Source organism: Echeneis naucrates, chromosome 21 (assembly GCF_900963305.1).
Source record: "Echeneis naucrates chromosome 21, fEcheNa1.1, whole genome shotgun sequence".
In the NCBI taxonomy this organism is placed as follows: domain Eukaryota; kingdom Metazoa; phylum Chordata; class Actinopteri; order Carangiformes; family Echeneidae; genus Echeneis; species Echeneis naucrates.
Genome location: NC_042531.1, coordinates 12,597,368 through 12,624,980, shown reverse-complemented (window position 1 = coordinate 12,624,980; position 27,613 = coordinate 12,597,368). Strand labels below are relative to the sequence as shown.

Below are 27,613 nucleotides of genomic sequence, written 5' to 3'. Positions count from 1 at the left end.
GAAAAGCAGGACTAAAATGAGCAAAATAAATACTACCTGTCTGAGAGGACCAAATCAGAGTGGGACTCTTCTTCTAGGATAGGCAGTTGATTAGATTGGCACACTAAAGTTAGGCTTTCTATCCTAACAGTGACAAAGAGTTTTGAAGTGCCGTATGCGTGTTTGTGTGTGTATGTGTGTGTGGGGATTTGTCCATTTCGCTGCCTCAGATACGAACTGGGTGTCCACTGGGGACGGTGAGGGGCACTTGAGAGCCACAGTCGTAGTCGAGTTCAGCCATCCGGGATCGGCTCATCATCCGACTGTGGGAGTATGCCCGTCTGTCAGTCTGTCTGTCCCTGAAACTCCTGATGTAGCTCTGCAGAGAGTCACAGAATACAGGGTTGGTACAGCAAGCTTTAGCATGAAGGTTTATTAAAAGTGAAAGCTTTAACTCATGTGAAACCATTGTTGAAAGGGGAGTAAGCAATTGTAGTCTACTAAAATCTGCATGATATTTTAGCCTAAATATCCAAAATCTCAAGATGAAAGGGCCCACTGCATCTCACCGGTGACAGCACATCTCCATCAAAGCAACTTTTGGAATTGGACTTGTGGTGGTAGCCAGGTTCAGTCTGAGGAGGGGGGATTTTAGGAGGCGCAGAGCTCTGGGCTTGATGGTGTGGGTGGGATACTGCTGGGTGATGATACTGCTGGTGGTGGTGGTGGTGATGGGTGTGGGCTTTCTGCTTGAGGCTGGTCTTCTGGCTCTGTCGCCTTTTCTTCTTCTTCTTCTCCCTCTCCTTCTTTAGCCTCTCTTCCCTCTGCCGGATACGCATGAGCTGAACCCTGCGTTGCTGTCGACTCAAAACCACTGGAGATGGGGAAAACACTTGTGATAAATGTGTTGAAAGTGGGAGTGAAAGGTAATAATAGCTTATCACAAGGGAATGGAAAGGGGGCGAAGAAAGCTTTAATTTCCAGCAAAAAGTAATTAAGTGATTAAGTCAAAAGGAATGAACCCTTTCAAAATCGAGACTGACAAAAAAAGACTCATGTCCAATCAGATGAGCTCAATTAAGTGTATTTTAATTAGCTTTCAACTGCTGATGGTGAACCATCCCAAGGGGATTAGATTAAGTGCAGGCTACAAGGGGAAAAAAAAAACAACAACAAAAAAACAGGAAACATGTCCGTTTCCTCGTTACCTTCATTCTATTGAGGCAGCTGGCAGTCTGATGATGTTCCTCACTGTGTGTACTGAGCTGATCAGTCTCTGGACATATTGTGAGTGGGTGAGTGTGTTTCTGTTACTCTTGGATTCAAAACTTAGACTTAAAAATTCACCCTGTCTTGCTCTCCATTGATTTACCATGATTGTTTCTGTTGTTTAATACAGTCGGGGTGTCTGGGATCTGATTCCAGTTCACTTATATAAGGTCAGAATGCAAGCACCCTGCACTTCATAAAGTACTGTATGTATCACTGTTAGTGTGTGTGTGAGTGAGGAGTATATTGTTTTCACTGTGTGGGCAGACAGCTAACGAGGCACCATCTGCCAAGGAAACTGCTTAATGATCCACCCCCCCCCACACACACTTTTTTCCATCAGCTCACAGGACCCCAGGCCCCTCTGGCCACATGCTACTGTGTGTGCTTTAGTTTGTCTGTCTGGAGACCAATTTGGGTTGTCAACCTTCAGAATGAGGGCATTTTGGTGAGTCCCCAAATCTTTAAGAGGCTGAGAGTTTCAAGTCAAGTCAGGGTCGAGGCTGGGGTGGGAGTTGGGAATAGGGAGAGATTTATGTCGATGAGGGTGTACAGCACTACAACAACATTGGCAAAAGAGAGTGCGATGGTAGTCGTGTGTGAGCTAATTCATTCATGCCCGCGTCCTGCATGCCCTTCATTCAGCTGACAGACAGATGATTTTCCTGTCTGCTCTACTTGGGTGCTCTCCTTACCCATCATGCCCTAGTTTATCACCCTCACCCTGCCCTTCCCCCAGTACACCTGCTCCCTTTGTACTCCACTACATCCCTCCCCAGCCTCCTTTCTTGGTCAATACACTCTTTGTCTACATGAAAGGCACTTTGAGCAGTTTAAGACTCAGAACAACTGGAATGGAGCTCACTTGACATACTGTAAAGGTTAATTTTAATAGACTTTGCAAGCAACAAATGGCAACTTTGCTCTAATTACTGTCCAGCAGCTGTCATTTTCTCCTTCCTTTCCCTTTTCTTCATGGTTACAAGCCACAGGCCACATCAGCAGGAACAAGCACTGAATGCACACACCACACGTGCCGCACATACATAAATCAAAAATGTTTTGTTCTTGGTTCTTTTTTCATTCATTCATTCATCTTCTACGGCTTTTCTGATTCCAGGTCATGGGGGGTACAGTAACCAATCCCAGCTCACACTGGGTGAGGGTGGGGTACACCCTGGACAGGTCACCAGTCCATCACAGGGCCAACACACAGAGACAGACAGAGACCAACAACCACTCACACTCACACTCAGACCTACGGATAATTTAGAGTCAAAAACCTAAAAATTCATGTTTTTGGACGGTGCGAGGAAACCCACGCAGGCACAGGGAGAACATGCAAACTCCGAAGAAAGATACTTTGATTTTCTTTTTTTCATTATTCTCTTTAAGTGTGTCACTATTGTGCATGTTTTTTATACTCTATCACATAACTATAACCAACAACTCTGCCTAATAACATTGTCACTGCTACTATTTTGTAACATCTGATATTTCCTGTTCATTATGAGAACTCATATGTAGATAGAGCTATGGTACAAATTGTAAAAATGGTGAGATCTTTTTGACCATAAAAAGTTTATTTCTGCTCTAAAATGTATTTGTACAATATTTCCTTTTGTACATTTCTTGCTGGGAGTGTGTAGTTGTGATTGTCACTTGGCAAGACGTTTGTCTGTTGTGTTTACAACATAAGACATTATTGTACACACTTTGAGCAGCGATAGATCTTCAGGGCTTTGGACGCAGCATTTTGCAATAGAAAAGTGATTCGAGGCTGTTGCAGGTCATGATAAATTCAGGAGAAGAGAAGACCTGATGGGAACAACAGAGTTGCTTTCCACCACTGGAGACAGTTCTTGGGAAATAAATAAACAAACAAACAAGTTTTTGCCAAAGTTACAGAGTATCCTCTGGACTGTTAAGTAAAGAGTAGTTACAGCTAACACTGGCTATGTGATGCCGTGCCTTAAATTTGAATGACTTTGCTACAGTGTCTTAACACACTTCATCAAGTCCACATCTCTACCCACCCACTGTGTGCATTTTCCAAAATGGCAGTTATAAGCTTGTTCTATCATTGCCTACATCTTCTGAGTGGAAGCCATGCCAGCCTGCTATTTAATCCCATTAATTAGGGCCATGTGCTACGTTTTCTAAGATGCTGTATAAATCTGCACATCGTAGGCCGGAAAATACCAATGAATGAAATGAATGAGGCATGTGTTTCAGTTATGTTTTAGTGAGTGATAGACCGTCCAAGTTTAGTTCTGTCTATATCTGTATTGTGTTTCTGTGTGTGTGAGTGAGCTTGCAATCTGTGCTGCGATTGCTTCAGAACAGACGCTGTTACCCTCAATAACACATTCTGTTGACAACACTAACATACTCATGCAAACATTATTCCCTGCCCCTTTAAAGTTTATCATTTCTAAAACAATGCCACTCCCCATATATTGGCCTAAATGCATAAATCTGAGTTTCTCATCTTCAGTTCTTTTTTTACTGTAGACACTGCCATTTTATGAGATAAACTAACAGTGATCCTTCTCAATGAATTAAACCATAAATTGAAGATACAATTCACACCCTCCTATTCCTGCTCAAAAAGCAGCACATTCGCATGAGGGCTGCACCAGTCATCAGCTTTGGTAATACATCACTGAAGGTGCGATTTCTGAGCACATACTTCATTGCTTCATGCAAAAAACAAAAAAAAAGCTGAATTTACACTTGGGTGGATGAAGTTTGTGAAATGTTTATTTGCATATTTTCATAAATTCATCTGCTTTCGTGATGTTTTTGCTTAAATTTCAGCACTAAGGAGGAGATCAAAGTCTCAGCTGCCGTTGTGACACAATGTGTGGACATGGACTGTGTATGTCTGTTCCTTTAGCCTCACATATTTTTGTTTTCATATGGCCCTTGGATTTGGATTTTTAATGGGATTTCTTTCAAATTTTCCATTTCCATCATCAAGCAGTTGTCACTGATGTATATTTTCTATCTTTTGTCATCTTCGCATGGTGTCTACACTGCCCTCCACTCCTTAAATGGTTGTTTCCAGCCAGGTCCTTGCTTTTGGGGCTTCTATAACCGCTCCTTGCTCCCTCTGTATCTGAATATGTACCTGTCTTTACTCTGTGTTCAGCTATTTCTGTAAATCTGCCTGTGTTTACAACATGAATCCTAACTCTGACTCTTGTTGAAGTACTTGGGTTTCCTTATGTTACCTATCTTCCAGCAAATGTCGTCAGTCCTCAGCCTTGTTGCCAGTTAATAAACTGTGGGAACTATATATTTAAAAATATAAAGCCTTTGGCCTTCCAGCTCAGTAAAGTGAGTCCTGTTGTATGTGTTAGGCATCATCACTCACCTTCTGTGTGAGAAAACCCCTCTGCTGTGACTTTCCACTGGATCAGCACTCCGAGCAAAGCCAGGACAGGCCAGACTCCCAAAATGACCCAAGTGAACCAGCACACTGGTTTCTTCGGTGCCACCTGAAAAGATTACAGAATTGACAATTTTTGTTTTTTTTTTCCCCATAATATAGATTTTTGGGCCTTGTCGCATCTGGCAAGAGACTATAAATTCAAATTAGTCCTTCGGAAAGTCAGGTACATTAACCCTTTTGACATCAAAGATTCCTCCTGTACTTTTTGGTTGTTTTACCCATAAACGGACAGAAAGTGTCCTGTTTTCGCCCATTTTTCCAGAACACACCTTGAATATCCAGCAGTTTACAGTGTGTTGAAAGATGTATTAACAATGACGCCTTCTGGCAACAGCATGAGTGGAATTACAATAGTGACCCTATGTTGGCTGCGAATCGAAATCGAATCGCTGTGAAATTTGCAAACTTATGGTAATTCAAAGTGCGGTGGCTACAGCAACGACACTCTGTGTTAATAATACTAATGAACACTGTCCTGGTAAATTAATAAAACAAAAATCATGCCCTTTTTACCTTAAATCCAAATATGTCTTCTTGTAGAATAATAAGATGAAATCTAGTTGTTTGCAAGCAAAATAACATTTCTAAAGATGAGCGCATCTCCAAAGTAATAATTTCTCTTTTGGATCTTAGTGTTTCATTTGGAAATGCTCAAAGCAAATTAAATGTTAACAACAACTGCTCCAGAAGGCTGCCCTGTGTCTACGTGCAGAAATATGTGGTTTTAATCATTACGCATTTCTGAGTACAGCTAATTGTCTGTTCTCTGTTAGGCAAAATGCCCGAGGAGGATGTTAAAAACTTGATCACAATTAAGAATTATATTGTGTTTCAGGATACTTCAAGGCAGAAAATTGACTGTATTCCTTGACAGTATTAATTTGAAATGCCATAACAGAAGATTTTATCCATATCGCCCACGCTTTACTCAGCCGGTCGTACCCACATCCACTCTCCCTTGAAATACACAGAGATATATGGTCTCTATTGACGACTAACTATTGACCCACTTCTTCCTCTTAATTCCCTCATGCAGGTGCACCCTGAGCTCCTGGCAAAATCTTCTAGAGTAGTGAGTCAAGGTGAAACATCTAAAAATCTCTGGTGTTGGCTGCTGCATAAAGCAGTCAATATCAAGAGGTTTTATTGGTCAATCTTTTCAACACTCAGACTGTGTCTCATTTTCTTCTCATGAAAAAATCACACGCCAACCTCGCTGGCAAAGACAAACGGCTTCATAGCTAAATCCAAGGATGCAGCAGTGTTATTTGATGCAAGCTGACACACATAACTATTTCCTAGCCATCATAACAGTATCCCTCTATTGCACAGAAGCAGACACATGGCAGCCTACCCTGAGTCGCTCATAGATGTAGTGTACCAGGGCAAACAGCTCAATAAAATAATCCACGGTGACGGTGATGATGGCAGAGCCAAAGGTGGCTGTGGAGAAGGTGACAAAAAAGCACTGCCACTGAAGAGTGAGGACAGCAAATAATGTCCCAGAACCTAAGAGGATACCCAGAGGAACCCACACTGTTTTGGGATGGTAGAACTCTTCCATGACCTGAAAGAAAGAGAGGCAATCACAACTACAGGAAGCTAATTCTGGCCCAAGAAGACTGCAATCATCATCACAAGGAGCATACCGTTATGTTGCTATTTAGAAAAATAAAAATATGAAAGTGTCTCTTACCACCAGTGAAGCCACTCCAACCAGCAGGCCAAGCAGCAGGCCCACCATAAACAGTCCAACACTGCGAACCAGCATTGTCACCAGACCACACAGGGTCCCAATGCCAAGGCCAATGCCAACTGAGGCTTCTACACTCAGCTGAGTGTCCATCACCCTCTCCTTGTAACACAGCATGAAGATGACCACAGAGCCAAACATTAGGCCTGTGAGGAACAATACGGCCTTGAAGCATCGATAACCTGGAGAAGATGGCAAACAAACTTTTAGTGAGGCTTAAGCATGCAAACAGTAGCATGAAACCCTAACCCATCTATATTGGCCCGGTGTTTGAATGTAGATTTGTTGGGGTTGTTAGAGACGGATGGTGTGATTATAGTAATGGAGGCTGCTTCTTGTGGTGGGTAAGGAGCACCATGTTCACACACACATGATGGGAGCAGCTAAGCATACTCGTAAACCTTTACGAAATGGCTTTAACATATGATAATCATTATATTGCAAAAGGTCATCCGCATTCATTAGTCAACAAGCCAAAAGAACATCTGCACTGCTAGTAGTTGTTTTGTTTTTTTCCTATTATATAGTTCTTCCAGTCCATCTTTGTTTCAATTCTTTTGCTCATCCACCAACTTATTTCCATTTTCAATTGTTGAAAAATGACTCAAACGCATTCAAAGCTCAAATCTATATGTCCTTTTCCCCCCGTGTTTATTTAAGTAGTGTTTCTCTTTATTTTTCCTCTGTGTCTCCTTTCTTCTTTCCCTGACTGGACTGTGTCTCAGGGGGGAACCAACGTCAGATTGTTATCTTTGTGTAATCAGGCATTGCACAGCTGAGCCGAACAATACTCTTCCTCTCATCTGACCTACCATCCATGCTCCTCCCACGTGACCATACCTCATTCATTTGGAGCACACTTTTTTTCTGCTCGCCTCTACTCAATCTTGTGTCTTTTCCTTAATCTCGTTTAGGACCCCCCCCCAACATGTTCTTCAAACCAGTGTCCCCTTATACTGTAGCTGAGTGTGTGAATAAGTGTGTGCAAGTCTGAAATGGAGAAAGCAGAGCATTTCCAGACCATCTACTCTACAGCCACCTGACCATTTGTTTGCTCAGCTGTCACAAATTCTCAGTGTTGTTCTTCCATATTGGATCTCCATCCGTCAGTTTTGAAATGTTACTGCTCCCCACCCTTCCCTCACCTCTCCTTTACTCAGTCCTTTCATTCACCTATTGTTGCGCTGCTCCAGTTCTCTGCCCATTCCTCCTACTCCCTCTTTTGTTCTGTATTGCTTCCCTTGCTCCCTCTCTACTCCCCCCCCAACCTTTAAATCCTCCATTCCATCTGTTCACCATGGCTTTGTTCAGCTCTTCTCTCTTCTCTTTCACACAATCCATCTTACTTATACAGCTTCACTCATAATTTCTGCTGTAACTTTGTTTTTTCCAGATCAATAAGTGACATCTAAGCTTTCATTTACAAACTAAATCACATCAATCAATTTCAAAATCCAAATCAACTTTCCTGTTTATAGCCAGAACAAAAATTCTCTTTTTTCCCCTCATATCATTTAATGGTGACCAAACCATAAACAATATGCATTGTGTTACAGAGCAAGAGCACTGAGACTATGAATACCCATCTTTATCTTTTTCTCAAGACACGGTTTACTCTCACACCGAAAGGCAAACAGACAGCAGATGGGCAAGTATTTGAATTAAGATTATCCCATTCTGTATTTAATGTCTTTTTATGCAAAGTTTGTTGTTCTAATTCTTTTCTGGCAGCGTGTGGAAAACAACCCTTTTGTGCGTGTCTCTCTAACTTTGAGATTTTTGTCAACTATAGAATTTCAGAGCTGTTATTAATTTCAGATAACACTACTAGCATGCTAACATGATAGGATTTCACTTACAAGAAATCTTTGGCTTTAATGGTTGCATGCTAATGCTGGGAGTATGTTTGAAGCAGAGCTGCATAATGAAAGTGGGATACAGTCTGATCTTTGGTCTGACACCACCCCGAAGGCAAACATGACATTCTCAGCCTTAATAGTGTTAAGGAGCCATGAGCAGCAATGTTCTGTACATTTTCAGTCCGCACAAGTGTTTTACTGAAGTGCAACAAGCCAGTGCAGGCTTCCTCTGTGGTATTTGTAATGCATGGATAGGTGTCAATACCTTGCTTGGACATACAAAGAGAATGTTAATTCTGTGTATATGTCTCAGTGAATTCTGCTTTGTCTATTTGTATGCAACAAGCTCCTACCTGCAACATACATTAATGCAGCATTCATCCAAAATACAACAAAGCAGCTGAAGGACCTACATTTTTGTGGACTTTGATTTTATAGGCTGTATAACAGTTCATGCACAACACTAAACAAGAGCTTGTTTGGAAGTTAACTTTCCAATAGTAGATGCAGCAGCTCCTGTAGTTCAGGTATTTACTGATGCATACCATTGTGCTGTGACAGTTAAATATGAATAGAGTTTCAGTCTCTTTTTGTTTTGTTTGCTGTCTGGTAAAGACAAAGAAAACTCTAAAAATGGATGAGAGTGCATCTGACCTTATTTAATAACCAGTATTAACTAGGGTAAAAACAGCAAGACCCAGAAAAATTCCATTTGTGTCTGCCATTTTAACCAAAATACTACTGCAAGTAAATAATTATACAGGCCCACGAGCACATCCAAGGCAAAACACAGAAAGTAATTGTACCTTTGCACAAAAATGGTTGATACATTGTTAATGCAGTGTCATTATTTGAGCACTTTTCCTGCTAACTTTGCGAATGGATATACAATTTTAAACTTCAGTTTTTTTTTAAGCAACACAAACAGAGGCAAACACAGACTTTTTACATTGGGGTTGCCTAGTGTAGAAAGCCTACAGATTTTCTCTCTAATCATTTATTGATTACTCTTCGCTGTAATGAGTAACATCCAAACTCATTAGGATGAGCCCTTAATACATGCAGTGCAGTCACTCTTTGGCCTCGAACCAAAGGTGCAAATGCTCTAGCATTTGAATGGACTCATGCCTATAGTGTGTATCCTAGAGTTTGGAGGCAAAGACAAATAAAATAAAATAAAATAAAATAAAAGCAAAACTGGGGTCCACTTCCTGGTGCTTTTGATTAAGTGTAAGACTATCCTCATTTTTCCTTCATTAGTGCTGCTGAAATATTCAAATCAGATCAAAGAAATGAATGGAGTCAGCAGCAGCAGGCAGCAGTTTGTCGTAAAAAGATTTTGATTCCAGCATTCCATTTTATTAAAGAAAACACGAGTCTTATTGTGCTGTCCATAAACTAAAGATAAAAGCGTAGTTTAGTCCAACTTACTTTCTAAAGTAAAGACACTGAAGTAGCTTAACCTGTAGGAATACAGGATCAATATTGACTCTCAGAGCCGAGCCATGCTCTTAGATTGATAAAACCATACACTAACAGGGCAGAAATTAACGACAAATGACAAAAATGTCATCAAAGCATTTCATGGATCTTTGGTGGTGTGCTTTAACAGCTTGCACATAATTCTCATCTATCTAATCTATCTAAAGTAAGTCAATCTATCTAAATGTGCAGTTTTCTTGTTTATGATGCAACAGGGTTTATATATCTTGGTTTTTCTTTTGTTTTGTTTTTTACCTTTCTTTACTCCAGATCCTTTAAAGTTCTGTCAGGTTAGATGAGCCATTTCAGGCCTCTCCAGTGTTGGTCTGTCTGGTCTAAGCTGGGGCTCTGACTGGGCCACTCACAGAGTTTTTCTTTAAGTTCCCTTGCAGTGTCATATCCTGTTAGAAGGTGAATTTTCAGCTCAGTCTGAGCTCTGTTCTTTTCTGCGTTCCGTTTTCCCGAAGCCCTGACCTGTCACTGCAACCTAAAAGCATCCCATTAGCATTAAGCTGCCACCAATATGCTGTACTGTTGGGTATTCAGCAGGTGTCCTTCAGACATGATGCTCAGAACTGAGGACAAACTGTTCAACTTTGGATTCCTCAGACCAGATGTTTGCTTGTTTGCGAACTTTAACTAAGGACAGACTCCTCTCTTTCCACTTTGCCAAAAATTGCAATTCATTCTAATGATGATGGGCTCTTTTCTCTGCAGCTCCGTAAGAGTGGCCTTACGTTTTCTGGCCATGTGTCATACCAAAGTCCTTCTTCCCCAGTTTCCTAGTTTCACCAGTCGAAATTCCAGAAACCAGTGCAAACGTCATATTTCAGTTTTGTACTTTTCAAATTTTTATCAATTTGCAAAATCTTATTTATTCATTTATTTTTTTAACTATACTGAGTTCAGAAAAGATTAGTCAGAGGAAAAATTATTTGAACATCTCTTGCATTGGGCTGCAATCTAAACATCAAAATGTAAATCTGATCGGAATACTTACGAACACCAGTGATTGTCATAGGTACTACTGACTGATCATGTCCAGTATCTTCACTTTTGTACATAGCATGATTAAACAAGTGAATAAATGCATATACTAAGTAAAAACTTAAAATAGCTAATGGGTATTTGCACATCTGTCAGGCAAATGTTAAATATTAACTCCTGAAAGGAGCATGACTGTCACTATGGAAACATTTTGTCCCAGATATATATGAAACAAAACTCAGATGAAAAGACACATAGACCTCTGTGAGGTCAGTGTTCCTTGTGGTTATTAGCTCTTTTCAGCAGGCAATGACAGCCGCAAAAACATGTGCCCTTAACACCAGACTGTTGAATTATTCAAGACCCGGTAAAAGCAATTTCAGGGCATTTTCTGAAATCAAATTTTTCAGCGATCCTATTTAATGCATGAGAAATTTTTAGAGATATTTTAGTACCAGCTCAGACCATACAAGCACAGCTTAAACTACAAAATCACTCACCAAAGAAGCAGTATATGATTCCAAAGAGGCAGCACATGGAGCAGACCACTGATGGCACAATCTCATACTTCCTCTCAATCTCCTGGTCACACCTGAGCCCGACCTCTGCCAAACCCAATAGTTGACTGGTAGAAGTCATGATGCCTGGAATGAGGGGAAGGGAGGAGGGTGGGGGTGAGGGATAATGGGGTGTTTAGGGATGTCTGGATCAGCAGGTCTCACCCACAGAGACGTGTCTACCTGTAAATGGGAGGCACAGAAAGAAAGTGATGCAAAGATGGGAAAGGGAGGAAGAAAACAGTGATTATTGATTCTTCATTTGACATACTCAGCAGAAGGTACAGAGCTTTATGACTATATGGTTGTATGCCTGCACCAGCCAGACGACTCCTGTTTATCCAGAATCATATAAATTCCTAACCATTCGTGTGAAATTTTGTAATAGTTGCCAGGTGAATGATTGAGATATGGCTGAAAACATGTTTAGTTTGGTGAAGGTAGTCTTGAACTTTATTCATTGATAACTAACAAGGAATGAAGTTCAAGGCTACCATTCAATTCATTTTTAAGTCCAAGTGAAAGTGTGTACCAGTTCTGGAGAAATTTTGAAAGAGTTCCTCAGATACTGTGCTCAAAAGGACAAAACTGAAATTGAGTTTCTAATCAGTAAACCTTTGTGCCTGGTGCAAATTGGTAGCAATAAGCAGTAAATGACTCAGAAGAAACCAATCTGCCAAATAAGTAAATACAAATCATTTTCAGTTTTGAGGGGCTCTTCAACACGAAACACCATATTTAAAGCAAATCATGATTACACTTAAACACACACACACACAGAGACACACGCTCCAATGCCAAACCCCTGCCTCATCCTATGATGGCCCACAACAAACTAAAAGGGAAATAAATAAAGAAATAAAAATAAACAATAAATGTACACACACTCACTGACACACACAGACACAAAGTGAACTGTATTTTTGAGTGTTGCATATGTGCCGCAAAACTTTGTATGAGCGAGAAAAGAAAAGCCTTTAACATTTGTATAGATACTTATTGCTAATTTCACACATCTCTGATCACTCAGAAAATAATAAATCAGTCAGAAGTGTGCTTTTGCTTTTGCTGTTACAAAGCTGGAAGATTGTCAAACCTGATATAGTACAAAGTAGCTCTGAGATATTGACCATGCATCGTGTTTCAGTGTTGTACGAAAAATGCAGGACCAACATAATGAAACATGACAACGTTATTGCTTTAACAGACAACAATCAGATTAAACTGCGATGTTAGCATGCAAAAAAACAAAAATGTGATAGCTGAGGAGAACAGGATTAGCAAAGATTTTAAGACCCAACATGAGCAGGTCTGGCGCTGAGTCAAAAGCTGAAATGAAGTAGCATTTCCACCATGTGAAAGAGACTGTGGGAATGCGTGCTTCAGTATCAACAAGGTAAAGCACAAACAACTTAACCCTCTATTTTGTATTCCTGTACTGAAGGAAGTCCAGAACAAAAACTCTTGTGGTTCCTTTTTGAAGACTGCCTACACCAAAAATACATCACCAGATAAAAAAATTGGTCTTATATACAATGTGTTAAATGCAAAAACAAAGTATCAATCCTTTCCTTTGGTATTCTATTTACGTGTGTACAACATTCATCTTAGAACATAATGAAACTGTACCATTAATTCAGTGTGATATATTTAGATTGCACTTATCCACAAATTAATTGACATCCATTAGTAAATGCTGCTACAAAGCAGATAGAGCTTTTGCTATTACACAGTAAGTAATGACCAGTTAGTGATTTAACAATTAATTTCTTATATCCAGGGTGCCATGTATGCCCTCCAGCTAATTCATTTGTAAGCAGAGCTGTATATGTGATACATCATCTACTGCAGGCCAGTATTGATAACTTGATTCCTAACTCAGCTCCTTGTGTCCTTTGGGTCACCAGGAGAGATCAGTTGGAGCGGTGGTGTCAGCTACGCCCGCACCACCTGAAAAATCTTACGCTTTTTTTCTGCCAGCGAATAAGAGAAATCAAAGTCAGCTGTGTTTCACAATTATGCCTAATGATAGCTGAAGGCGCATTCAGTCAGACACTGTCACACACTACCCTGACATAATACCAGATAACACGCAGAATTTATGGCTGTGTTGGGGAAAAAACGGCATTAAACTAAATTCTACATCCACGTTTTTTAAGTAATGTACTGCCTAATACAAGTGATTCAGGGAATATAGATTCATGCTGTTAGTCCCTCACTCACACTCTCGCTACACACTCATTCAGGCAGCAAATCCCAGTGGCTTAATTTCCAGCTGGGATACAAATTGAAACCGAAGCCTACAAATACTCTCCATGATGGATATGCTTAGAAGGAAGTAAATGTCAGATTTCAGCATTATTATAATAAATATTTCATGAAACAAGGTACAGTACTACATCACTTTTCCCACATTGATAATTGCACACAAGTGATTCCCAATCCGTCTTTCTGGTTCATAGCCATCTATGACTCCAGGATTCATTTACTGCATCTGGACCTGTTTGCAACTTTTCACACATCTGCATGTGTGTGGGAGAGTTAGTTAATTGCTAGCTCTTCTGAGACTGAGGCACTGTTGGCTGTATGAGGTTAGATGCAGTTGTACTACTTAATGCACTCCAAGCCTGTTGTTCTTTTTCCATCTGTAAGAGTTAGAGATGGCATATTGAGTTTGAAGTTCTTACTATGGATCCTATGTTTACCTTAATGTCAGTGGACTTGTCGTGTCAGAGTACAGAAAAAAGTCTGCACACAAACATGTCTGCGTGATTTAACAATAAACTTGATGTTCCGTACTGAACTGGTGATAATGTACTGTGGCATCCAGACACACACAGTTTTATGAAAACAAATCTAATGGAGGATTAACAATTGACATTCAGTGAATGTTTGCTAGAAGATCACCCACAGCTTCTTAATAAGTAATTGCTCAAACTTCCCAGCTGTCATTAAGACATCTAAATGTCAGCTCCAGTGGGTAAGAAACTGTCAGAGTAGCAGGACCTTTCATCAGATCCACTCCTGTGTCAGCAACACCCACCTGAGTCTGTGCCTCTGGACTTCACTCTCACCACTAATAAGTAATTAAAAGCATTAACATTGATTAAGATTAACTACAAGCTCGTATTAAACATTTTAATGATGGAGTGTAAACAATGCTCCCTGTGGGAAAAGCCAGGAGCACATCAGTCAGAGGTAAATGGAAGCTGATTAGCATTAATACGAGGTGTTAAATAGGCTACAGCAGTTTTCGTTGACGACCAAATTAAAATACATAGCATATACTGCACGGCCTTGTCAAGTACAATGATAACAACTCAGAGGAAAAAGTGTTATACTTTAATCACTGAAGTTAAATCCTTAGAACCTGATAGGGAAAACCTCAGTGTAGAGAGTTATTGACGAGTATTTCAGCTGTCTGGTTCATTGGGCAATTTCCCACGTCAAATTGCCCTGCAGCCATCCTGCTGCAGACAGGTGACCACATGACAACTTTTCCTTCTAAGCTGTTGCAGATGATAATGTGTAATGTGTTCATAGGGTATTATGATGAGTAAATTGAAGGGTAACCCTCAGGAAACAATTTTCCAATTTCCTTGATTTTATGTGTTTTACCCCCTGTTTTTTTTTTTTTTTGAAGGTAGCATAAAGTCATGTCAAAAAATGTAACATTCCCTCATCTTTCCTTTTTGCGATAATAGCAAACAGATAGACTGTTATGAATAGAATCTAAAAGATGTGACATTTATGCTTGTTTCCCAGTGCCTCGCCTCGGTGTTTCTCTTTTGATCCCTTACATCACCAATATTGCTGGGCTGGCATATAGCCTGAAAAAATCTATAAAGATTTTACCATCGCAGCCTGTCTCCCCTCGTGACCGTCATTTATGGTATGCATGAGAGTGTGCCAGGTGCATGTTCTGTTGGATAAAACTAACACCACCCCCAGAAGATGTTCTTTCTATGCACTGGCTGTTATTCCACCACCAGTTTCTCGTCTACAGAATTACTTGAATTAACACCATTGAAAAGGATACTCAGCCGTTCAAGCAAAAGAATGAGCAAAAGGTTGCTGACTGCATTTCACATGGCAGCCACCGGCCACGCAAAGAAACTTTTAAATACCTTTGCTCGAAGGAAAATTTTAAGAATTAAGAGTTAGCAAATCTGTTACAAATTTGGATATGCGTCCCCATAAAGGTTTTTCAATTTCAGCACTTTGCTTAAGGTCCAGAATGGGTCAAAAACCTGAAGAGCGAATGGAGGATTTAAGGTTCATAATTGCCTTTCTTTGAAAGACAGACTGCAGTGGTGAAACACATTGGAAAGACTGCAGCTTATTTACACTGCAGGCACTCTGGAAGAAGATCCAAATGAGAGTGTATAACAAAGGCACCATTTCACTGCCAAAAAAGACAAATGGCGAGGGGAAAACATGGGCAAATGACTAAATCTCTAGAACTTACTTTTATTTCCCCTTTCTTCTTACACTTCAATAAATGACATCTTAAATTGTAACACTGTGAGTGGACTCTAAACTCCACAGTGAATGTTAGTGGGTCAAGAATTGTGTCATCTTTGTGTGTCTTGGATGACAGTTTTACTGCAATTTGTTAAGTTCATTTTCACATTACAAGAAGGACAATGGTAAAGAATACACTATAAAACATTGTGCAGAGGAGGTTAGAAGTCCAAAAGGCCCCTTTTAAACAGACAATTTGAATATTTCTTTCATATTATTTCTTTTTCCACTTATGTGTGTGCTTTGCACGGAATATAAATGAAGGAAACAAAACTGAAGCAATGCAACATCTCAATTGTTTGAGGAAGTGGCGAGTTGCTTAGCTACGCAATGCTAACAAGTAAGCTACCTGTTACATTTGTAAGCTATTTTTTAATTTCAATGTGTAAAGATTTTGCCAGTTCATGCTCTGCAATGACCTAACACAACCTCTAATAACATGTGCAACATCAGAGTGATGATATTATTAAAAATAGCTCACGGGGTCAGAATAAGGAAAGGAGAAAAAAAAACAGCAAATTATACAACAATGTCACGTTCTGTCTGTTGCTATAACAACCAGCAATGGTACAAGGACCCTGCAAATGAAACAGGGGGGCTCGTCTCCATGGGAATGTGCATAATAAGAGCCAATCCGTGATGGTTTCATTGAGGATTCTGGCAGCAGATGGTCCTGACCTCTGACCCTATTCAGCTCGTGTTTCTTTGTGCTTCACTAATCTATGAGGCCATTGAACCAAATGTTAGGTCTTCAATAAGGGAAGTGAATTGCGACTTTAAATACTGCCATCCCTCGAGATTTTATGCCAAATGACTCAGGAATGTTTACATCGGTGTGTTGGTTGGTTGGTCGGTTTCCCATTTTGGCTAGAAATATCTCAACAGCTATTTAATCAAAGCTCGTGAGTTTTTGTAGAAAAATTCATGGTCCCCAGAAGTGATTCCGAGATATTTCTTCCAATAACACCATCAGTCTTGCCCCCCCCCCCGCCTTTTTTTTTTTAACTAAGCTCTAACAACAGTAAGCTTTTGTCTGCAACAGAAAAAGCTACAGTCAGCAGTAGGACAGGAAGGTTCTGACACTTTTACAGGAGATGCAGCCTGAGCACGAGATACATCCTTTTTATTATTTTATTTTTACTTCAAGTGTGTACTTTCAGTTCAGCCTCTAGTCGTGCGTCCGCAGTCTCAGCAGAAAGGCAAACTGATCTGGCAGTCAAAAAGGAGTCAATCTGTTTTCATTTGCAGGTTTGTCCACAGATAAAATGAAAAAATATTGTATATATGTATATAACATATATGCATATAACACTGTTAGAGTAAGCGTTATTATTGTAATTGTGCGAACGTCAACTTGCCAAAGTTCAGGTGGGTACAGCTTGAGCAGGTTGAGCAGCCAACCTGACTGTAAACTGCACACTTAAATCTTTTCTTGATGAGATAAAACAAGTACTTTTAAACTGTCTGAAGGACCATTAATCCAAGTAACATAAGAATAATGGCACATGCACTTTTTGAGAGATGTGTAACTTTTCAAGATGAAACTTAATCTCAGATGACTACTGACTACTTATTCAAAGCATTTAATCATGCAAACATCATGAGCTTTTCCATCAGCCTTAAAAACACATAGTTGGGGGCATCGCACCATAAATTTACTTTAATGCATGATCACAGCCTTGTATTATTGTTGATTCTGTGTGACAAACAGTATCGGTGCACCCAAAGGTCACTATTCATTGCCAAAAGGATTCGCTGCTTCACCGCAGCTCTATGTAACCATAGAAACTAAACTGTGGTTCTAATTATTACAGCTCACAATGCTTACACATTCATAAGACACACTAAAGTTGACACGTGATACCACATTTGTGCCTTTCAATTGTGTTTTTCTGGGATTAATGAAGATAATAGATTAACACCAAAATAATCACAATTTCCCTTTTACTGAGTAAACTAGATGGTTCTAATTTCACTCAGCTCCGCTCTGGAGATTTATTTCCTTAACTTTGCTGTGCAATCAAAACCTAAATCCACAGGCATACTTTTCTTCCTTGCTGACAAGTGGGGGGAGTACTAAATGGCAACGCTGACAGAGATCGGAGTTCACATGATGATTGGCTAAGCCCTGTCCTTGTGTGCATGTATCTTATCAGCCGAGCAGGTCAATAATATAAGGTTACATATCTGAACCACTGGCAGTGTAATAACCATTTTGCGTGTTGATGTGCACCCTGCTGGAGTTTCGCTTCTGTTCGTCTCGCCTCCAAATGGGTAGAGTCTGAGGTGACAGATCAAATCTGAGGACTGCTGCTGCTGTAATAAGCTTTCTATGATTGGTTGTGCTGCATGCCAGCTCGTCTCTGTGGCCTGAAAACAGTACTTGCCATTCATAGCACAGTGTGGCTTAAACTTCACCTCTATGTGTACGTTGACTCTTACAGATCCTCGGTTGTTAGATCTGTGATATCATAAAACACTGCCATTATAATTTATTTTAAAATGTTGCTCTCCCTCCACAACTCTTATGCACTAATGCTTGATAGATGCTTTCACTTTGGATTAATATATAACAATATAGTAAATATTAACATCTGTTCTGCAGAAATTCACATTAAAGGTGAAGTCCTCTCTGCCTTTACTGTGATGCCCAGTGACATGAGAATATGTGAATGTGTAAAGCTTTTTTTCTCCCAACTTGCTGCAGGATAAATTATGTTTTGTAATATTCTACAGTTAAGCACAAAGTGAAAAGAAGAAAAGGGGTTTGAAAGTCTTTGTGTCTCAGTGTGTCTTTAGGTGTGTGTATATGTGTCAGTATGAATATTTCAGAGACCCCACACTGAGTGGTGGCAACAGAGCATCACTAGAATGAGGACACACTTCTCTCCAGGGTGGGGATTGTAGGGTTTGGACAGAGGGAGAGAGAGCAAGAGAGCAAGACATTAGACGCACTCACAAAGAGAAAAACAGGAAGACTCGGTGCACACAAAATTTTTATCATAATTAGAATCTCCAGGCTAGGACAATGCGATTGTGAACCTCATCCTCGCTTCGAAAGTCTGTCTACAGGAAACAAATAAGTGAAATCACACGTAGTGGGTCTGATTTAATCAAAGCAGAGATCAAAAGAAGACATATTTCTTCCCAGCAACCTCAGGTTACCTTTTCAACAACTAGATTTGGAAATAGTTTGATGGAGTCGTCTCTGCGATTTCTGCCTCAATCTTATTACAACGTCTGTGAAATAAAATTTCCAGATACATTAGTTTGATCACCCTTAATAATAAATAGACCATAGCATGGCCAGTGTTCCCACAAGTAACTTTTGATGTAAGAAATCATTCCCAGAAAACTCTGCACAGCGTGTACTGTTTGGCTGTCCAGAAGTACAAGAACAACTTGTTTCTCAGCAGAAATGATGGCACAGATTATTTTTAAATTAATTTAAGCAATACAAATTTGATTGTGCAACTATCTGCCTTATTTGTGGAAACCTTAGAACTGGGAACAGGGAACTGGGTTATGGTTGGCTTAAGCAGGCTCGAGATTTGGAGTGGTTAATCAACAGTGAAATGTTTTCGAGGTAAATCGTGTTAGTGCCACTAAAGCTGTCATTGAGATATCGAGCCTGTTCCTCTGGTAGTATTAACACGATACTGCTGAGGGGATCACCAGCTTATTTGGCAGGGTGATTTATCAGCTGATGTTAGCTCACTGAGGATATATTTGTGTTGCTGTATCAACTGATGAGTGAGTGAAATGTATAGAAAAGTTAGCTAAAAGCATTGGCTAATAGCTAAAATATTTAATTATAAACATATTCTAATATACAACACACCAGCATTACAATTGCAAGGATGCTAGCATGCATGTGACCCAATGAACTGCCATGCCAAGTACGGCCTCAAAGCCACATCACTAAAATGTAATATTTAATGTACCTACATAATGCTACAGACTGCTCATATAATGTGACGTTATATATAGTGGTCACAATTAGAAAACAGCGCATTGACAATGGGAAGCAAGTGCTGGGAGCAAACTGTAGATGCTTCAGGAAATGACTGTTTTATTCATCAGCACCTAATATTGCAGATGAGAGTAACACGAAAACAAGAAGAATTGTTTATCAATATTTAGTAGTCAGCGTTTCTGAGTAGCTGAAGTCTAATCCATAGACTGGAATCATTTGACTTTTCATGTCACAGACCCTCTTTGTATTGTCTGACTTTCCCTATGTGTATTTTCACAGATACATATCAGACTTTCTTGCTGCCTGTTGGGCTTTTTTTTATTTTTTTTTTTTAATCTCATTCTCATCTTCTATTTGATCATCTTCCAGACTATATCCCAGTAAGATAAACAGGGAAGTGAGGCATTCATGTACATGTGATGGTGAGTAACAGTGTTGCTGATGTCATGGCTACTTACAGGATGACTGTGTTTCCATCAAGCCCATCTGTCACCAGGGAGACTACCACTGTGTGTGTGTGTGTGTGTGTGTGTGTGTGTGTGAGAGAGAGAAAGAGAGAGAGATTGATAGTGAGAATCTCAGCAGAATATATATACATAAATCGATATATATATTTATATACACTCAAACTCACAGATTGCTTCAGTGAATTTTAGACTTACTGTATTTGCATACTTGGGTGTGACTTTCAGGGCTTATTAAAACTTTTTTATATTTATTTTTTATTTGTTAACGGTTAAATGTTCATTTAGAAACTGATTTGGAAAATAATGATAATCACTTGCAGCAGGTATATTTGAGAGAAAGCCACACTGTGCATTTACCTTAAATTTGCTCCTTCCTCACACAGTTGGCAGGGTAACCAGAAAGGCCCTGATAGTTTAATTAGAAATGCCCTCATTTTTGCTCCTTTGATTAATATTCTAACTTAAAATTTAATGGTAATTTAGACAGATATTACATGTTGGCACAATTTCAAATTGCTTATTACAGGAGCCTCACCGTCATTTTTTTACGGGCTCAAGTCTTTATATTGTCTTTCTTTTATTACGTTCTTCTGAAATGTATGCAACTCCTAAAGAAATCTTGACTCATTTGTTGTCAATGATTGAAAAACAACAATTTCCACTATTCCACTATTTCCACTATTTATAGGCAAAGAAATCGTTAAGGAATAAAGATGTAATTACTAGAGGTGGGAATATTTTACTATCTCAATTCGATTCCGATTTTTGGGGCATGATTTGATTCATAATGATTTCTTCTTCAATCTATAGGTGTGCAAAGGAACCTTATGATCTACTCCAGTCTGCCTTGCATGACAGAATGACAAATGGAGATATTAAAGTGTCTCTTTCACATTTATTACGTTTTAAACATGTATCCATGCTTAGATGGAATTGTTGCATAAAAGCAATATCACATATTGCTTAAGTAAGAAGAATAAAAGTGTTGCATATAGTATAGTATATAGTATAGTATATCATATAGTTCAAATAGTGCAGTTAAACATGGGTTCCTCATTTTGCAAAGCTTACACACTGTGAAGCTCATGTCAAGGTCGGCCTTCCCGGGTATTTGGTAAATAGGGCCCTATAAAATCCGCAATCACAGAATCACAGAATTAGACATTAAAAACGGAATTCATTATAAACACATAACAATATGGAACTGACTGACATTTTACATAAACGTTTTTTTTTTTCCCCTGGAATAAAAAGGATCTGTCGAGAAAGTGCTCCAATCAGGGTCACTAATAATACACACCCCCCTACCCATGAATGAATGAATGAATATGGTCACTTGAGAGTAGTAGGTGCGGCTCGATTCCCAGTAGGAGCATCTGGACATGTCTAGGTTACTCGGTTAATTGGAAACAAGTGATGGACTTGGCTACAACAAGGAACAGTGACCAGACTAGTAGAGACAAGATCAGACTAGACGAGACATGGGACCTCCCCAGGGATTGGACCCCTACAGAGAGTAGACCAGAGATGGGACCTCCCCAGAGACTACACCAGATCAGGCCTGACTAGACGAGACACTGGACCCCCCTCCAGAGATATTGTACGAGACGATGAAGCTTTAAAAAAGTCATAATTTTAGTGTTAAAATGCCTTTCTCTAATGATGTTCTCAGCCTCCTCCATCACGTATCTTTGCATTGACTTTTTTTTTGTATCTCTAAAATAAAGCTCAAGGAGAGGACATTCACTGTGAAAGAGGCCTGGCCTAGGCTGTTTGGTTGTTTGGGTCATTGGGTTTGAATGCGGGGTGGGTGATTTGTATGGGAGCTGAGAAACTTTCTCCTTACACTCTCACTCTCTCCCATTGAGCTGCAAGTCTATTGAGATGTCTGAGTGACCCACAGAGCCCTCATGCACCCAACCACACCCCCTCCCCCCAGGGTACATACACATATATAAATAAAACAGAACTTGTGTGCTGATCTTTTACCATTTTGTTCGCTATTCCCTTTTTGTGCATCTATCCATCCATCAATCTGTCCTTTTTATCTATGTATTAAGTGCCACAACTCAATCTGGGCGAGCAACTGCAGCTTTGCCATGCACTGATCCCCATTTCATTTTGAAGTGTTGCATGTGTGCTATGTGCCGCCTTAGAGAGCTTGGGTGTATGTGAGTGTATGTGTGCATATGCCGGCGGCCTCAGCATTGATCCTCCTCTAAGCCGTGGTCATTGCTTGTGGCCTGAAGGTGAGGTGACAGGGAAGTAAAGAGGCTTTCATCAGATTACAACTTGTTCTCTGTCGGTCATCTCTCTTTCCAGCATCATTTGTCTCACTGCTGCTTTCAATCACTTTATTCTTTCTCTCTCTTCCACTAAATGCTGAAACACAAAACCTGCTTTAAGCCGCAGTGTTAAATTTGCCTCCAATCCTGTGTGGATCCATTTGCCGCTTTCCAGTTCTTCTGAAATACTGGCTTTCCAGAACTGAACAACTGCCCATTAAAACAAACAATCAAAATCCATAAAATAACAGGCATAACATGTGAAACCACGATCAATTTTTTGTTTCTATAGCAAAAAAAAAAAAAGATAATCTTTGGTAAAACCACTTCCTATGTAGTTATTCACAGGAAGTGCTTAGTGCCACAGTATATAAAATTGATGTAATCAATCAATCAAAATCAAAGCAGTACCCAAAAAAAATGCTCATTTCGCACAAGGTGAAAAAGTGCTGTCACTACGAATGGTCACTGTTGTTGTACATTTGATATGTAAAAAGCATCTTAATGATGTATCTTGTTAAGGTAGCGCTAATTAAAAAACAATAGAAACAGTCTTTCATATAATTGACTGTTTGAAGCTCCTTTACTTCAAATGTTCATGATAGGCTTTAAAATCACAAACTAAATGTAACCAGCAACAACATCTGTTCGAATCAAGGCACAGTATCCAAACTGGTTAAATGCCTGGCTCCTTTCCACCAGGGGGCAAACACTCAGTACCTTTCTGTCTCTGAAGGTAAGAACACATAACTGGAGGCTGTGGTGCATACTGTAGACTGGAGTAATACACACTCACACACACGCACACCGTATACACACTCAGTATGAAGTGTTCCCTTCAGTGTTTTTCTGTGTCTATTAGCTGCTCACAGCTTTGTTTCTCTGTAGACCCGTCCTGAATTACTGAATTAAATGGGAGCTTTCCTCTCCATTTGCTCCTCCTGATTGCTTTGTTAGTTGATATTTACCATGCAAGTGTACACATTCGGATACATACAGGATTACTACATGTTATGCATGAGTAGTGTCCACTGACCCGACAAGATTCCTGGACCAGATTCAAGTTGGCCATAATTAAACCAGGTTTTCTTTTGCAAACAATGCTTATGCCAGAAAGCACACAGTCAGCACATATAGTTCACACATAACATGCATCTGTGCACACACACACACACACACACACACACACACACACACACACACCCAGACACATTTCTCGGGTCTTGCTTGCATGTTTGACATAAATGTTGACAGACATGACAGATATGTCTACCAATGCAGTATGGAGCAACCCTGTCAGATACAAACCAAGATGACAGCAAGGAATACACAACCACACACATACACAAATGCCACATTGCCAGAGGGCTCTTACAGACTGTTGGTAGGTTCTGGTTGAAACTAGCAGCTCTCAGCCCAACCCTTTCCTCATTCCATTGATGGAGAACTGACGACTCTACATTTGGTGTATAGAGCGTTAAATAGGACGTCTGAATAGCAAACAGCATTGTATCTGACCAGCACTCTAAAGCACTGGGTGTATGTGTGTCTTGTGTGCATGTGTGCATGTGATCATGCCAGTGGGAAGGACAGCGCTGGTGTGTATTAATGGGATTAGGATCAACTTTACCCTTTCACTCCCTCATTCTCTTACACTCATCTTTCCTCTAACGTCCCCTCCTCATTTAATTCCTCTCTTCTTTTTGTTCCCCATGTCTTACTCCCCTATAGTCATCCTGCTTTGAGTCCCCCCCCTCCCAATTTTATGGGGATGGGGTCCTCTTGTGTTATTTATTTTTTGGTCTCATCTTAGTCATCAGTTTTCATTAGTCATAACCCTGCCCCCTCTCCTTTTTTCCTCCTACCTTTTCTCTTTTCGTTGCGATCAATTTCATATTAATTTCTATAATGACTCCCATTTTCAATCACAGTCCTCCCTCACTGCCTCCTTGTCCCCACTCTTTAACCAACCATCCATCTTTTTCTTAAATATGTAACAAAAGCACCGAGGCCCAGTGCGGACTCGTTCTGGCAGGCAGAGAAGTCACTGTAGACATTTTGAGCTCTGTCTTGAGTCCGACTCTTTCTGGCTTATGTTCACTATACTTATATAACCAATCATCAAAGCATTGCACAATAACAACATTGCAACACAGGCAATCCAGGAAGTGTATCGTCTGTGTGAATGATATTCTCTGGTACCCCTTCTCCCCTTCATGCTGAGATCCATTGAAAAGCATGCTAGATGATGAAACCAGGATTACTATTTTTTTTGTTGTTGTTGTTGTTGTTGTTGAAAGTTATCCCTCCATCCTCTTCAACGTTTCTATCTGCTTGTCAGGACTGGGCCATTTTCTTTTAAAGTATATAAAAGCACAGGGATGATATTTTATGATGAGAGAAAGTCTAAAAAACAAAAGCATTCTTATGGCTCCCCAAATCTGAGGAAGTACTTTTTCCTCGCCTTTACCAGCTTCACAGAAACTTAAAATGCCTCAAGGAGATAGAAAGTTTGATTTCTAGGTAGAATGTTTTTTCTCAAACAGATTGAATCCAATATTAGGTTTAATATTTCTCCCTTCCCCCTCCTATCCTCCTGTCTGTCCATCACATCTCCTTATGTTATCCATCTTATTGGCATTACTGCAAATGAACAAATGAAAGACATTTATTTTGTTCACACAGGCCCATCAGCCATCCTGTCATAGTGCCCTATTGGGTGAACCCATCCGCCCCATTCCAGATGCTCCAGTGAAGCAGTTGCCAACAGAAGAAGACGTGGTATACTCTGAGCTGAAGGTGAATACATGCCCATACATGTTTATCCCCTAGAGCAAGCATCCAAAAAGAGAAAGCTGCTCTATATTTAACATTACAATTCATAGATCAAAGGTGAGTCTTAGAAGACTTGATAGAACTACCAAAAACTCTGTGGGTTGAAATTAGACTGCCTGTCAGCAAAACGACAATATTCAGTCAGTGAGTCGCACAACAATGGTTTCTATATGCTCTCCTTACAAACTTGATCTTAATCATGCTGCTTTCCATGGCATCCTTTCATCAGCATCTGCTTTTCAAATGCAGTGCAGCCATCAGATCTATCATTATATCTCCAGAGATCTTAGGGATGTAATTTAAGTTTGTGTAATAGGCTATGCCTGGTCATTTTTCTTGTTTGGAGCAGGCCAAAATGTCCCTCATAATTTGTCATTTTAAAGATGTTTCAGAAGTCATAACAACATAATCATACTCTGTATTTCATACTCTTGTATGTCAGATTCATATTTCTTGCTTTTCCCTGCAGCAGAGGGCTCGTATAGTATGAGCATCCACTATGTTTTCGGGAGGATGGTTTCTGCCTGTCTCCCTGGCATAACGTGGGCTGCTGCACAGACTAACAAACAGTCCAACACATCATTAGTACTAAAGGAAAATGGAGAAGGATAGACCAAGCAGAGAAGATAACTAGTTTTCATATCAGATGCGTTTCTTTTGACCCATTTTGTGACTAAGAATATCTTAAACTGCAGAAGTAGGAAGGAGAACGGGCAAATTCAAGCAGAGATGAACGAGCATGTGTTGACAAGACAACACTTTCACACTTAACAAAGGAAATAAAAGAAAACTGCTTGCACACTCGACTCAGCAGGCTTACTGCCTATAATTACTTCTTCTTTGCTCTGGTAAACTGCTAATTATGAAGATGTTTCATGTGCTATTACTGTTCCCCAAAGAGAGGAGAGGGTGAAGACAGGGAAAAAGCGTGAGATAAAGATTTTTTTTCTCTTTGATAGATACATAGATGTGAAGGGGGTATTGATGCACGTGACTTTTCAATCAATTTGTCTCCTAGTGTTTACACACTGTCCAACCCAATTATTTACAAATTCAAAGTTTAGTCATTTAAATTATTAATTCTCAAACATCATGAAGGATTCATGTGGGTATCACTGAAAGGCGACCATTGAAAGGTCTCCAAGTGCTCTGTTTTGTTTAAGAGCACCAAATGTTCCAGTTTGGAGACAATAGGGGGAAAACAATGGCAGAGCTGGGGCAGTCTTCCATGTGTCTCATTTTTAAAGGTATTTACAGTGACGGGAATGAGGCTGTGGGCAGCGTGGATGGCTTCAGGGAACCATAATAATAATAGGAAATGTGGATGGTTGTTCATCTGGGCTTTTGGACGCAAATTACTGGACCAAACGTCACACTTCGGTGCGTATTTGTTGGCACGCGTCAAGACTCGCTTCAATTCGCTTCAGTTTCAACTCGCTGAAATTTTTGAAATTAAAAAAAAAAAAAAAAAAAAAAAAAAAAAACCTCACTCACCTCAGAAATGCAACATATCCGCGTCTTTTCCCGGTCTTCATGATTCCCATGCGAAACAAGCAAGCAAACAACAGAATGAGTCAAAACAGACGAAAAGAAGAAAATCTCGACTTGAGGGCTCGGTCAGCAGGAAAAACTCAGCATCGCGTTCCGGTGAACCGGATTTGGTCCAAAGCCAGAGAGCAACTCCAGAAACCTTTGAAGCGGCGACGGAACAAAGCTCAACTCCTGCTTCCCGTCCTCCTCCTGCCTTATTTCTCACACGCTGCCCGCCTCCTGTTGTCCAGACAGACGCTCTGTTTGTTAGTCAGCACCTCATGTAATATTGAACGCTGATAATGGACCGGTGCAACGGGAAATGGAGATGCAGCCTTGCGGTTTTTTATTCCATGTTTACATCATGCACCCAATTATCCCCCCCACCCCCCCAAACGGCCAGTGTATGCGCCTCCTTTGTTGCTCCCAGTGTCTCCCTCACTCTTTACGGGTTAAACCATTCCCGCAGCACAGGAGGGAGGAGTGTGGTTCAGGAGATGATGGGGGGGCTATTCATGTGATTATACGGGAACGAATGGGCTTGGTGACTCGTGGCCAAATGTTGTTATTGTCGGGGGTAAAGAGACAGGGGGAGGGAAAGCGAATGGGCGGGGGTGTTAAGAAGACAGACATCTTTAGTGACAGATGGGAAA

At 40.2% G+C, this 27,613-nt stretch overlaps 1 protein-coding gene across 1 annotated transcript; it reads right to left on the bottom strand.

The window, feature by feature from the left end:
• Nucleotides 1-47: 47 nt before the first annotated feature.
• tmem198aa (transmembrane protein 198aa) lies at nt 48-27,167 on the bottom strand. Its single transcript, XM_029530894.1, has 8 exons — nt 26,925-27,167; nt 11,287-11,526; nt 6,402-6,640; nt 6,060-6,272; nt 4,628-4,751; nt 749-853; nt 549-652; nt 48-358 (listed from the first exon to the last, which is right to left on the bottom strand). The coding sequence occupies exons 2-8, from the start codon at nt 11,423-11,425 to the stop codon at nt 206-208; spliced, it is 1,077 nt and encodes a 358-aa protein (XP_029386754.1). The 5' UTR covers nt 11,426-11,526; nt 26,925-27,167; the 3' UTR covers nt 48-205.
• Nucleotides 27,168-27,613: the final 446 nt, after the last annotated feature.

Excerpts from the sequence above, each read along its gene's own strand:
- tmem198aa (XM_029530894.1), bottom strand. The coding sequence starts at position 11,425 with ATGACTTCTACCAGTCAACTATTGGGTTTGGCAGAGGTCGGGCTCAGG. Across the intron at positions 6,273-6,401 it reads TTGGAGTGGCTTCACTGGTG|GTCATGGAAGAGTTCTACCA; the intron begins GTAAGAGACACT and ends TCTTTCTTTCAG. Across the intron at positions 359-548 it reads ATGGAGATGTGCTGTCACCG|AGCTACATCAGGAGTTTCAG; the intron begins GTGAGATGCAGT and ends GACTCTCTGCAG.